Here is a 14,441-nt window from a genome sequence, read left to right on the forward strand (position 1 = left end):
TTTAGTCTCACATTTAACTGTTAATGAGATTGTATCTAGATGATGGATGGCATCTGTAAAATTGTTGCATGTGTGATCTGCAGCTGTGGGGATCAGCCACATTCTGAATTTGGACACTTACCTTACCTTAGATTTTACATTTACCCTTGCAATTATTGTGCTGAAAATAAATCATATTGCATTTTAATAAAGGTGAGATAAACTGATAGTGCCAAATCATTGTCACACATTCATTAGATACATCCAACATTATGCCTCTCAGACATATGCCTCTTTTTCCTAGCAGTAGATCCAAAGAAAAATTACATCACACTAAATGCTACGGAAACATAAAACTGACTCAATTACCCATCTAAACTATCTTCCAAAACCTGTTTCGCAGAAGGAAGTACTGTATGTGTTTAAAATACCATTACAAACTGCATGCCATGAGGCAAACTGAAAATGGAGGCTGGTGACAACACAAAATTGTCAAGTTACTCAGCACAGCTAGCACAGTCCACTTGGCAAAAGTGCAAAAAATGGGGCAGTGGAATCAGAGTAGTCGAGGGCCTTCATCAGAGCTGATGGAGGAGAGCTTGCCTTCTGTATGCTTGGTTTAATTTTCTTGACATTCACAGGAATTATTTGAAAAGATTAAATATAAATTAAAAAGAAAAAAAACCTTTAAAAATTATGTGGAGTTCCTTTCAAGTCTTACTTTTAATACTCAGCTTATCTTTAATGTTCTGCTCTTGAGCCCCTTTAGTTTGATGGCAGTTTTCATTTCACCTCGGTGCTCTTTGAACCAGATCTAAAGGTCTTTCAAAAGGACTGGCCTTCTTTGTGTCAGCCAAACAGACTGTAAGGGACATTTGTATATTTGCCTTCTAAAAATGCATGCTCTGGTTAAAAAATGAAGTACACGTGCCTTTGAAGGGTGAATGAACAACAGCATAAGGAATGCAGCAGACGTCCACAGTGAAATGCCAGGGAGTTGCAGCTGGGTGGATGGCCTGTTGCTTTGTTCTGCCGTTGTCCTGCCTGATGCTAGCCTCTCACTGAACTCTTCCTGTCAAAAGAAATGGCCATGTTTGGCTTCTTTGCAGGGAGGAAAACCCAGTCTGCCCAAACAGGCAAACAAGATCAGGTTTGGGCTGTACCTTGATGGAAGAAAGAATGGATGGAAGAGAGGGAAATAAGAGAAAGTGGCTGAACAGGTGTCTTACAAATCTTACTTTTCTTTCCTTCAGACATTTTATCCATTGAATTTTGCCAATTTGCACACAGTCTGAGCTCACTTAAGCAATTTTAAAATGATCAGCTTTCATTTAGTTACTCTTAATTTACTGTGCCAGTCTATCTGGCTTTTGGAATGAATAAAACAATATAATTACGCTGTCAACTTGAGTAAGCTAAGTTCTGATCTGTGAGCTAATGACTCGCTTCGGGGCAGAAGACTCCCAGGGGATGGTAGGAACAGGGCTTGCAGTGTTTTTATCCTTCAGATGTATGAAGCTAATGACTGTCAAAGGGTGCAGCATTGTGATCTCTGGCTCTCTGTTTGTGGGAGAAAAGGATTTGGTGTGAGACTTCAGCCTTGTTACTAAGATCAGTATGGAGACAATCAATAAAAGACGTGGCCCTTCACTTCTGGTAGTCTTATGCCTCACTATTTATTTAGCATCATGGATGACACTAGTGGGTGTTCAGAAACGTCCTTGAAAAGTTTTGTAGGATTAAATGATTTACACATTGGAAAATATCTCTCAGTATTTGTGGTAAGACTATATAATGCATTCTTGGCTCATGAAAGTCAACGGAATAGTTAACCTCTTACTTCGATAAATCCCAATTAACGTGCATTTCATATGTTAGTGTGCCAGACTTAACCCTTTGCTCTACAGACACAGAGTGTTCAGTTTGGATCTCAGCATCATGTGATGAATTCAGTATCTTCCTTATACTGATACATATGTTGAAACTGCTCACAGCCCTAAACCATCATCAACACTTCCTTTTTGCCCATGAATAACAGCATTAAAGACTGGTGTTTTTCAGTGGGTTTCAGGTTTCATTACAAAACTTTTACAAAGCTTCAGTGAAGATGAAACAGTTTCAGTGTTGTGCTATCTCTCTCTGAAATAATCCCTGAGTGTTGACAGCTGACATCAATCTTCTAACAAGTTCTAGCAGTACAATATTGCTTGCTGTTTTTTGTCTGGTGAAGATGTACAAAGCTTTGCTCATACACTTGTCTTCTCATTTATTCCAACTACAAGTAGAAGTGCAGAATTCAGTGCGTGACTGCCCACAGCCGCATTTGAATGAGTACACTGCCTGATCACTATCATGCATTGGTATTTGGATCTTGGAGAGAGAAAAAGTAATGATAGTTCCAGCTCCTTAAGGTGAAAGCACGAAAAGTTTTTGTTAAATGCATTTGTATCATGTGGATTGGCTTTGCTGTGGTTCTTTTTCTCCTGAGCAGCACCTTGGAAGGCACTTTTTAATATGCCATTTCATAGTTTCTAACTCAGCAGCAAAAGTTTAAAGTGCAATTTCCAATGTCTACAGCACTCTCTCTCTCCCTCTTCCTTTTAATATGGAAAATACTTTGCCTCAATGTTGCCTAAGGTACTCTTCTATAATAATCATCACCAGTCTCAAACTGAGACACTACATGATGCTCAAAGGATGAAGGCAACTTCATACAGCACCCTTCATTAGAACGGCAACTGCCAATCAGTGGAAATGCCAGAGAATGGATTTATTCAGTGTCTTCAGTGAACATGGCGATATCCAGGAAAAAGATAGAGTTAAGCTAGCAACAATATTTTTTGTCCCTGAGGGTTTTTTTTGTGATTTTTTTTCTTTCTCCCTCTCTTCAGAGCTCCAGAACAGCTCGCTCGGAGGAAGATCGAGACTCACTGTGGGATGCCTGGGGTTCGTGGAGTGAATGTTCACGCACATGTGGAGGAGGGGCTTCATATTCACTGAGACGTTGCCTGAGCAGCAAGTAAGTGGGAGAACGCTTTTTACATTACTGATGGGAGAATTCGAACTTCTGGTATGTGTCAGACTATAAGAAGAAGCCAGTAGAGGTCTTGAACTATGCTGAAATTTCCACCTCAGTGTTAGAAAATTATGGATTGTATTTTACGACTCAGGCAAGCAGCCAACAAGTTTGATAAGGCAGCACACTTTTAAAATATAGTGGGAACCTATGGAGATACAAAAGCTGCTTGGACAGCTTGCTTAACTATGCTGAAGGCTGCCAGCTACTGAAAAGTGAAACCTCCCTACACTTTTGCCATTTGAGCAGTAAGCCTTTTCACATATTTATACCAAACTACATCTAATTCACTAGATTTAGCGCCCCACAATCTCAGCCACACTGAGACTATAAAAGCATCATATTGACCCAACATGATATCCTGAACTATGTAAGAAAGAATTTACCCTTCTGCTAAGGGTATCTTATAAGTTAAATTTCAAGTTGCAGTGCTTCCATACCAGCAAACCTTCTCCAGGATGCAGGGGTCAAATTGACAAGTGCAAAAGGTAGGCTCATCCTCGACTACCAGCTCTCAGTGGAACAATCACTTGGGCAAGTCACTTGATAATATTTCCACTCTGTGGTATATCTAACGTTCATTTATAAAATATTTCTAGCAAACGTTATTTCTTCATACTTCAGGGAAAAGGAGCCTGCATTAAACAGAACGTATGTGAAAAGTATTAACAGATTTCTGATAAAGGATATGAAGAAAAACTCCAGACTTTGTGCCTTCCTGCCATATTCGATACCTTGTATATCGAAACATTAGAAATGTAATGCAATTTTCCATCCTGCATATTTTCTCATGTATTTTTTTCCTGTGCTTATAAACCATAAACTGATGTTAATAAAGCAATGACAATATGTTCCCAATTTCCTACATCTGATGCTTTAATACATAATGCTGTTTAATAAGGACAGGAAGCAGCACAAAGCATTCAATCATGAACTCAGAATAGAATATTGTGTCTTTTAACACTATCTATGAACAGTTTGGTCTCCTCTTTTCAGTAATTATTGGTTTAATAGTGTGCAGCAGTCTACTAGAGGGGGAAATAATAGGCAATGGTATCTGCCACAGCCAGCATAAAGAAACTGCTTTTCTATTCCATTCCCATGAAAAGAGACAAAAAAAAAAAAAAAAAAAAAACAGAATTGTTTTTAAACCTGAGGCCATATTCTCATCTCTTGCTCATTCCAGAGCAAATAGGGGCTCTTCAAAGACCTTGCATTCAGGAAGTGCCAAAGTGGGAATTTGTTTTAAATCAGTGTATCTTAGGAAACTAAGTGATGTTTTGTGTAGGCATAAAATCCAGGCATTTTAGGAGATCTGGAGCATCTCTTTAATACAAGGGCTTGCTAAACCTCTGCCTCAGCTGTCATTAGAGTGGAAGAGTCTTTGGACTCTGTGGTCCATGTAGTAGTCATGTAGTAGTAGTCATGGCAGTTTTACAGCATACGAGTATAAACCACTCCTCTGGGTAGCCTTTCCCCGTAAGCATCTCTTTGATTCTTGTTATGTTGGGGTCTCTGAAATGGAATCAGAAGTTAAGATACAAATCACACAGTTCTACTTTCACACAGTACCTTACTACTAGACCTTCAGTGCACAAGCGGTGCTCCTGCCTTAAGAAACCAAATGCAAACTTTGGTCCATTCAGACCCAGAAGACCCTTATTACCAGGATAGGATGCAGAAAGTTAATTAGATGCACAGTTTTTGCTAGCCAATGGCAATAAATCCGAAACAGTAAAATTTGACTTGGAATTAGCAGAGCATCAAGTATGTGATAGATTTCCCTTTTTCCCAGTCTGCATGCAATTGTAAATGAAATAAGTGTTTGAAATCATTATTTTATTTTTGTGCTATGTAAGCATTTTAAGTTGCTAAGAAAAAAGCAGAGAGGAGGCAGGGGAAAGAAACTGACCAAGACTTTGAAGGTTTGAAGATAATGTTTTCTTGAAGTAAGTCTTTGAAATCTGGCAAGATTAGAAAAAATATCCACCTCTCTGGGACAATTTCTTGGTTGGTACGGTGTATCTGATGTATTTTGCCACATGTAATTGCATAGCAGAATGAAGGAAGATACCAGTCACTCCTATCAAATGAAAAATGGTAACATATTTAGATGGTTTGGAGCAAACTTATTCAAAATATTTCTACTTCTGGGATGAATGTTTGTAATGTTTTATGCCTTTTAATTCTGTATGAGATGACTTTCAGACCATTAGATGAAAGGAGAAAGCCCAGAGCATCTACTTTGAAGAAATGCAAAGACTAATTGCCCATTCCTAAACACTACTAGTACTTGCAGTTAAATCAAGGAAAGGAGTTTTATTTCCAGCTTTTGTTTGCCAAAGTTATCTTAATCCTTGTGTTATTTGTTTTGGGAACGTGTTTTGTGTTAGGCTTTTCCAGCTGTGACAAAAGAATGGAAAGTGTTAGCGAGAAATTCTATTTTCTAGTGTTTTAGATGGTAAACATTTGAGGGTAGGGGCTATTTAACAGTACATGTCATTACAAGAACTGGTCCTAATTATGCTAAGAACATTTAGTATGATAGTGATATAAATAAATATGCCAGTAACATTAAGAAACAGGAGTTGTCAGCCTGAGTCAACTACACATGCTATTATCCTGCACCTAAATGAGAATCAGTGTGTGAATTAAGTGGCAGAATCAGCCCCAGGAAGATAACATTCTGATAATTAGTAGGTGAAGACTGGGCTAGAACTCAAAGAATGATATTTTTCCTGCTTTTGTTGGCAATAACTCTTAAACTCTTCAGCTACTTTTGTTATTTAACCAGAAGAACAATACTCCCTTTGAATTTTACAATTGTTTGCCTCAATGTGCTTGTAATAATGAATTGCCCAGCCTCATAGTGTGTTGGGTAAAAAGACATATGCTTTTGTTAGTCCACAGTGTTTTGCCCATCAGTTTCAGCACCTTTTTTGTTACAAAGCTCAGAAAAAACAAACTCATCTTTCTCCCGTCCATCATGAACTGTCCTGCAGCAGTGATGGACAAAGCCTGTAGAGAGGAGATACACTTCTGTTTCTCCTGAGAGACAAACTAGCAACTGTTGTGCTTGTACAGAGAAGAGTTTTATGAGATATTGGATATTCCTCTGCAGGCATGCTGAAAATTCAAGGGTTGTTTTGAAAGTAATGCCTCCTATTTCTTTCCGTACTGTAACAATTTGATAGAGCAAATTCTCAGCTATAAAATGCTATTTGTCAACATAGCCACTACCAGTTGCTATGCATTTTTGCCAGCCATGAAGAGGAGTCTGCATGCCACAGTGACAAAAATCTGCACCAGCAGAAATGACCCACTGTAACACAGCTGCTATAATGGTATTGTTGCTAGGAAAATGTTGCCTATAGTCCAGATTTCAGCAGTGTCCTGATTTTATCAGTATTCCATATCAAAACGTCATGCAGCAAGCTGTTTAGCACTGGAACATAGTGCCAGGGAGCTGCACTGCTGCGCTTCCTGGCTCAGCTCCTGGCAATGTCAGCTATTTTTACATGAGTTCTGTCTCTCCAAGAGGAAGATACACTGAGAAGAGAGAGGCTGCAGCTCACAGAAGTATCCAGTTGTCTCCATGCAATTTCTGATTCCAGGTAGAAGGGGTAGAATAGCGTAATGACAGGGGGAGAAGGCTCTCTTCCATTTCCAGTAGCGCAGCAAGCAGGAATTAATCCTGAAGGCAAGAATTATGTCAATTTTATGCTGTGTAACATTTTTCTTCTGACACAGTAGTCACAAGAATTTTCTGATGGACAGAATAATTCCTCTGCTATCATAAGGTCTATAGAATAAATAGCAAAAGCTTGAATCATTGCAAACATAATTGCAAAATTAACTGTAACTAGCTATAGGACTAGAAGGAATGGCCTTCAGTTTCACCATAGGATACTCAAGTTGGACATTAGGAAAAAAATTCTCTGAAAGAGTATTCAGGCACTAGAACAAGCTGCCCAGGGAGGTAGTGGAAGTCACCATTCCTGGAGGTGTTCAAGAAGCATTAAAACACTGTGCTGAGGGACATGGTTCAGTGAGAAATATTGGTGATAAGTGAATGGTTGGACTGGATAATCCTGGAGGTCTTTTCCAACCTTGGTGATTCTATGATTCTGTGATTCTATAAATAAGACACACAAATCTAAATAGCATTCTGTAACACATCATAGAATTCTGAGGTCACTTGAGCTATCAGATGACTTTGGAGGATGATTCTCTTTATCCTGGTAAAAATATAACTGTATGCTAATAAATGTAAATAATTTTCAGTGTAGCTTAACAGCTGTCTCATCTTCTGCTTCAGTAGGTAATTGTAACTGTTTTATTCTATTACTGACATCCTCTCTGCTATATTAGGTGATTTTAAACTTTTGGAAGAAGTTTTGAGTATATTTAGTTTGTAGACACTTCTGGTTACAGCTGTACCATTAAGCAGCATTTAAAAAAACTATTTTATTTTCCATGAGATTAGTCAAATCCATGTTTATAATAACCTCTCCTGTTTTGATTTGATGAAGAAGCATTTCCAGTTTTCAAGAGAAATCACAATTTCACTCATTCTAATGGCAGAAACACCAAGCTGTAATCTTAAATCTGAGTCAGTTCTGTAGAATGCTGAACATTTTACACAATTTAGATCAACACTGTGGTCTGTGGAATGGCTGCTGGTGTTCTTTGAAGAATAGTTACTCACATTGTGCTAGCTGTCCTAATTTCCATTTACAGTGCCACAATAGAGTAACTAGAAAGAAATCAGATGCTTTCATGCTGTTGTGTTCCCCTGCAAACCATTACTAGAACTGCCACAGGAATATTGTTCCATGCTATTGGTCTAGGTGAGAAACAGATCTGTGCTATAATGAAAGGTAGTCAACCTTGTATCCAGAGTTGAGAGTGATAGATATGATTTACATAAATACATATCCGGATTGAGATGTGGACTACCTTGCAAAAATGTCTGTGAATCATTTACTTGGAGCCAGTTTGGCCTAACAGCTAGAGTGTTCAAAAGACAGGGGTTCAAGCCCCCCATTCTGTGTTTTACTGCAGCCAGGTCTGGAGCCCCCAGCACAAGAATATTGCAGAGGGTCCAGAGGAGGACCACAAGGAAGTTTAGAGGGCTGGAGCACTTCTTGTACAGAGGAAGGGAGCTCGGCTTTCTCAGTCCAGAGAGGAGTCCAGGGAGACCTAATTGAGGCCTTCTGGTGCTTGAATGGGACTTATAAACAGGACTGAGAGACACTCTTTACAAGGTCTGGTAGTGGCAGAATCACAGAATCATAGAATAGTTTGAACTGGAAGCAACCGTTAAGATCATCTAGTTTCAACCCTCCTGCTATAGGCAGGGACACCTTCCACTAGACCAGGTTGCTCAAAGCCCCATCCAGCCTGGCCTTGAATGCTTGCAGGGAGGGGAAATCCACAGCCTCACTGGGCAAACTGTTCCAGTGTCTCACCACACTCACAGTAAAGAATTTCCTCCTGATATCTAGTCTAAATCTACCCTCTTCCATTTTAAATCCATTTCCCCTCTTCCTGCTGCTACATGCCCTCATAAAAACTCCCTCCCCAGAACAAAGAGAAATTATTTTAAACTGAAAGGGGAGATTTAGGTTAGATGTTAGGAGGAAATGTCTTGCTGGTGAGACACTGGCAGAGGCTGCATAGATAAGATGTGGTTGCCCCATCCCTGGAGATGTTCAAGACCAGATTGGATGGTGTCTCACTCCAATTTAAAGGAGGGAGAGGAGGTTCTTTGAAATATGTATGCCCGGCGTGAGATTAAGAAACAACGGTTCAAATGTTGGTCCGACCAGTTTATTACAAATGTTAATAAGGGAGATGGGGAAAGGGGAGGACAGACACTATTAAGGATTGGAGTGATGGGGAAGGGAAGGCGAGCGATAGAAAAGATAGAAAGAGGCAAGAATTGCGTAAAGCGGGGATAGTCACCACCAGGATCCGGCAGCAGTCGCGTTGCACGATGTTCCGACGGTCCAAGGACGAAGGGCAGGAGCAGCGAGGCCGGTCTTGGGCAACGAGAGGGTGCAGGTCAGGGAGGAAGCAGCAGGTCTCAGGTAGCAGGCCCAGGGAAGTCCGTCAGCAAACGGTCTGTAGAGAAGGATCTGAAGGCAGGAAGCTCGTGTCGTGGTGAGAGATCATGAGAGATCAGCCTCTGTGTTGCGGTGAGAGATCAGCCTCCACGTAGAGATCAGTCTCCCTGTTGTGGTGAAGGATCAGATGGCAGAGAACCCCTCAAGTCTGTCGTAGTGAGTGATAAGCCTCTACCGTTGCTGTGGTTGTGGTGAAGGATCAGCTACCACCGTTGTGGTTATTGGACCCTCTTTTATCCTCCATTTTCTGCTGCCTACGTTGACATTCCTGGGTGCTTGAGCAAGAGTCCTGTGCATACCTCCTGAGATGGCCATTTTCCTTGAGATAAGTACACACAAAAAGACCGTTTCCCGGCCATTAGCAGCAGCTTATCTCTCTCTCGATGCCCCTGGCCTTGTCCATCTGTGCTCCTTAGAGGATTTCACAATCCTTAGCCAGGACCTGTCCATCAGTGTCCTCACGACAAAAGATTTCTCTGCCTTTGCCCAGGACTTGCCTGGACTTGTTCCTCAGCAAACTTTGAGTCAATGATATAAAAGAATAGTCTCTTACAGATGGGGTCCTGAGCTGGTGGGTGGAAACCAGTCCACAGCAGGGTGTTGGAACTGGATGATCTTTAAAGTCCATTTCAACCCAAGCTATCCTGTCTTTCTGCAATTCCATGAGTCTATGATATACTGCTCATAAGGCCACATTCACTGGAAAATCTCCTCTATGTTCATAATCCTTTCAATAAATCTGTTCTGAGATTTAAGTGAAAAATAACTAAATCAGCCAAGTCCTAGCATGGTGTGGAGTTTTTATAAGCCATACTACATTTAAGATGGAGTTAAGTTGTGATGCCATAGGGCCACAAATTTTATGTGAAAGAACAGGAACAATTTAGTGGAGCTGGGGTAACACATTGTTCAGATGCAGGTTCAAACTATCTCAAAGCACGGGGAACTGGGTATTTGTATTCAGCACAGCTGTTTTGTAGAGACCAGCTGCAGAGCTTGGATCTAGTTCTGAGCTCAGGCATGTTGAGATTTGGGATATTAGTACTTTGGTGCCAGTGATATGTTCTAGATGCTATCTTTGTGATGGCACAGACAAGGTGAGATTTAATATTATGTTTTCTTTTCACTTAATTGTAGAGATCGTCCTTACCATTATTTTGCTGAAAGGCGTTTCTTTAATTGTTGCTTTTTTTCTTTCCTTTCTTGGCTAGTGAACAACTGAAAAATATTTTCAACTATAATAACCTGCTGTATATGTGCAATGTGTTGTATGTTCAAATCTAATTTAAAGAGACTTTAAAAAAATTCTTATGAAAATTAATAATACTACAGTGAAGAACACAAGGGAATGACTGCATATATATTTAAATTAAAAAAAAAAAAACCCACAGCCAACAGCAGTCTGAAAGCAATCTGATAATTTTTTTCTCCTGTTTTTCTTTTATTTTTCTCAAATTTGATTTTTCTTATTTCAATTGGATTGAATAGCTCTGAATTGGATTGAGAGTTTAGAGAGTGCTATTTATTGATTGCTGTTAGAAAGTAACACTTAGTGGTTCTGCTTAATGCAAAGAATATTTTGAAAGTAAAAATTGAAATAAACTATACTCTGTTTAGCAATTTGTATACCGAAAGTCCAAGGTCTGCTTTACTTTTGAATAAATACAATGCTAACCTTAAATTCCAGTGGTAGCAGAAGCTATCCAGAGTAAGAGCTTTGTGTGAGTGGGAGCACTGTTGGAACTATAGATATCCATTGTAAGTTTCAAGTAAAATTCTCAAATCTTAACTCTTCCCCTTAACTTCTGGAATTTAAAATTAAATTGTGACTTGAATTTAATGTTATCTTCACAAGGAAATGCTTTTATCTCTGCCAAGATCTATAGATAAATTAGCTTTTATGAACTCTGTTATTTTGCCTAGACTGAATGAATAGCCAAACATCAGTAACTAGGCTAGCTACCTTTAAGTTACCTTGGCTATTTTTAGCATTATAGCCTATTGTGCAAATAAAATTTTAGAAGTTGGATGGCTTTCTGTAGGAGATATTTTACCATTCAGTTTCAACAAGGACTATGCGCCCAGAAACAAGAATTCTTTTGTACTAATATCACCATGAGAGAGGTCTGTTTTTTCAGATACAAGTAGTTCACATGTTCTTCAAATTCCTAAACAATCAATAAGATTTGGGTGTAGTAATTATCACATAAACCCTTTCCTTTTTAGACAGTGGGATCAAATGTAGCCTCAGCAATTTTGCTAGTGACATTGCACTGGATGGTGCAGTTGATAAAATAGAAGGAAGGGATGCCATCCAAACGGACCTGTACTGGCTCAGAAAGAGAGTCTTAATTAGATTCCACAAGGCCAAGTACAAGGTGCTGTACCTGAATCAGGGCAACCCCAGATGTGTGTACAGACTGGGAGAAGAACTCTTTGAGATCAGCCCTGCCGAGAAGGGTTCAGGGGTCCTGGCAGAAGAAAAACTTAACATGAGTCAGTAGTATACACTTGCAGCCTGGAAGCCAACACTATCCTGGGCTGCATCAAAAGAAGGGTGGCCAACAGGGCAAGGGAGGTAATCCCACCTCTGCTCTGCCCTTGTGAGGCCACATCTAGAGTACTGCATCCAAGTCTGGGGCCACCCGTGCAAGAAGGACATGAGCCAGCAGTGTGCGCTTGCAGCCCAGAAAGCCAGCTATGTTCTGGGCTGCATTAATAAAAGAGTGGCCAGCAGGGAGAGAGAGGTGGTTGTCCCCCTCTACTCAGCTCTTGTGGGACCCCATCCAGAGTACTGTGTCCAGGCTTGGAGCCCCCAACACAAGAAGAACATGGAGCTCTTGGAATGGGTCCAGAGAAGATGATCAGAGGGCTGGAGCACCTCTCCTATGAAGAAAGGTTGAGGGAACTGGGCTTGTTTAGCCTAGAGAAGAGAAGGCTCTGGGGAGACCTCATCATAGTCTTCCAATATTTGAAAGGACCATATAAACAGGAGGGGGAATGGCTTTTTATGAGGGTGGATAGTGATAGGACAAGGGGAAATGGTTTTAGACTAAGAGAGGGGAGGTTTAATTTAGATATTAGGAGGATTTTTTTCACACAGAGGGTGGTGATGCACTGGAACAGGTTGCCCAAGGAGGTTGTGGGTGCCCCATCCCTGGAGGCATTGAAGGCCAGGCTGGATGGGACTCCAGACAGCCTGGCCTAGTGGTTGTAGAACGTGCCCGTGGCAGGGGGTTGAAGCTAGATGATTATAGTCCTTCTCAACCCAGGCCATTCTATGAATCTAAGTGTGCAAAGCTATTGGAATGGGTCCAGAGAAGGGTCATGAAGATGATCAGAAGACTGGAGCACCTCTGTTATGAAGAAATGTTGACAGTATTGAATTTGTTCAGATGGAGAAGGCTCCACAAAGCTGCACTGGAACAGGATGCACAGAAACACTGTGGATGCCCTGTCCCTGGAAGCATTCAAAGCCAGGTTGGATGGGGCACTGGGCAGCTTGGTCTGGTGGATAGCAGGTAGGGTTACAACTGGATGGTCTCTAAGGTTCCGCAGCCCAATTCTTTCTCTGATTCTATGATTCTATGATACACAGTGTAGTCATATTGCATATGTGTATAGCCATATTCCATCCTCTTGATTCTTCTAAATTTACTCGAGATTTACAGAAGAGTCTCACAGTATAAAACAGTATAAAACATGGGATTTTTGTTAGTCCTGTACTCAGCTCAACATATGTGATGATCAATGTTTGTTTAGTACTAAGATGCATTACTTTCATCAGAATACTTGATTCCCTAATTAAAAGTCTGTGGAAAGAATTATTTATGAAAAAGTAGGGCTTTGGTGGCCACTGATTAGAATTCATGTTTTGATTTGCCTAGCCAGCTTCCTGCCTGCAGTGATTCAAGTTGGCGCTTTGCATTCACTTTGTTTATTTTTTCTCTCCTGCAGAAAGAATAATCATAAATCTGTAACAAAATTTGCCAGGGAAAGTTAGCTTGACTATCCATGCCCCCTTCTCTTTTCTTTTCGCAGTGTTAACTATTGCTGTAAAAATTCTAGTGTTTCACTACTTGAAGAAGATGCAGGAGACTTTCAGTCACCTAAATATAAGGAATGAAAGGTTTTTACAGTTACAAGGCCAAGCTACATGTCAAAACACACGAGCGCAATCTGCCTAACCCATTGTGCCGTGTGAGGAACGTATTAACAAAAGGATATGGCAATATTTAATACAGTTTTTCATTTTATTGTCAGTTCAGTGATATGAACATGCGATTGTACAGACCTTAGAAGGAGGTTTGAAAAAGAGAATTCATATTCAGAATGGTGTTGATGCATCAATATTTTTCAGAATGATTTGATTCTGCCAAGTCTCATTTATAGGAAAAGGGATTCACTGAAAAATGAAAAATACTTCTTCTCAGAAAAGGAGAAATATAGAAATTGTAATGAGGATGGGAGGGAGTAATAATACTGCACAACATTTGGAATACAGATAAGAGTAACAGGATGAGGAAAGAGGGATGTAAGATGTGTGAGAAGCATGACCTTGTGCCTGTTTGGCACCAAGGGAAGTGAAGGGCTTACTCAGCCTGTGTAAGTTGTCATGAGAACAGAAAGGCACACAGCACATTTGTCTTACAGGTGCAGTGACAGAACTAAAATCTGTCCCAGATGAGTGGTTATCAAGGGATGTGAAAATAAAGGAGAGTAAATATTGTCCAGTGTTACATCAAATTTCAAATCCTGTAGTGAATAGTTGCATCAAAATTCTGATCTGCAAAAATAACCTACCTCTGGCTCTTAGTTGCTTGCTTATGTAGGGACTTGGTTCTTAAGAAAAGCATTTCAAACTCTAATGACCACTGAGAGTAGCAGGAGTTTATGAGGTCCTCCTCTGCAAATTTCTTTCATCGCCTCTAGTAATTACAGATAAAGGCAACTCTGGCTTGGGGTTGCTATTCCTTCTGGCGTGGATTATTGCAAGGCTTCTAGCTCTAGCTGAGCGCAACAACACGTCTACTTTAGACCGTTGAGGGGGTGAGTTGAACTAAGTTCCTCTACAAACTGGAGCCTGAAGAAATAAATACCAGGATTTGGTGTTGTTTACATTAAATGAAGTGAATATTTTAATATATTAAAAGTTGTTAACCTCTTTCATAAACTTTACTGGAAACAAGTGACTAAGTTTGAAGAATGAAACATGATTCCCAATAGCTTGCTTTTCTTACATATTCACATGATAATAA

The 14,441-nt window shown here is 40.1% G+C and overlaps 1 protein-coding gene across 2 annotated transcripts in view; it reads left to right on the top strand.

Moving 5' to 3' along the window:
* Window positions 1–14,441, top strand: part of ADAMTSL1 (ADAMTS like 1) — a 439,216-nt gene that overhangs the window by 265,336 nt on the left and 159,439 nt on the right. For both annotated transcript variants that reach the window (XM_004949124.5, XM_429157.8), the window contains one exon: window positions 2,871–2,998. In XM_004949124.5, the coding sequence (XP_004949181.2) occupies window positions 2,871–2,998 (128 nt within the window). The remainder of the gene's footprint in view (window positions 1–2,870; window positions 2,999–14,441) is intronic.

Source organism: Gallus gallus, chromosome Z, assembly GCF_016699485.2.
Source record: "Gallus gallus isolate bGalGal1 chromosome Z, bGalGal1.mat.broiler.GRCg7b, whole genome shotgun sequence".
In the NCBI taxonomy this organism is placed as follows: domain Eukaryota; kingdom Metazoa; phylum Chordata; class Aves; order Galliformes; family Phasianidae; genus Gallus; species Gallus gallus.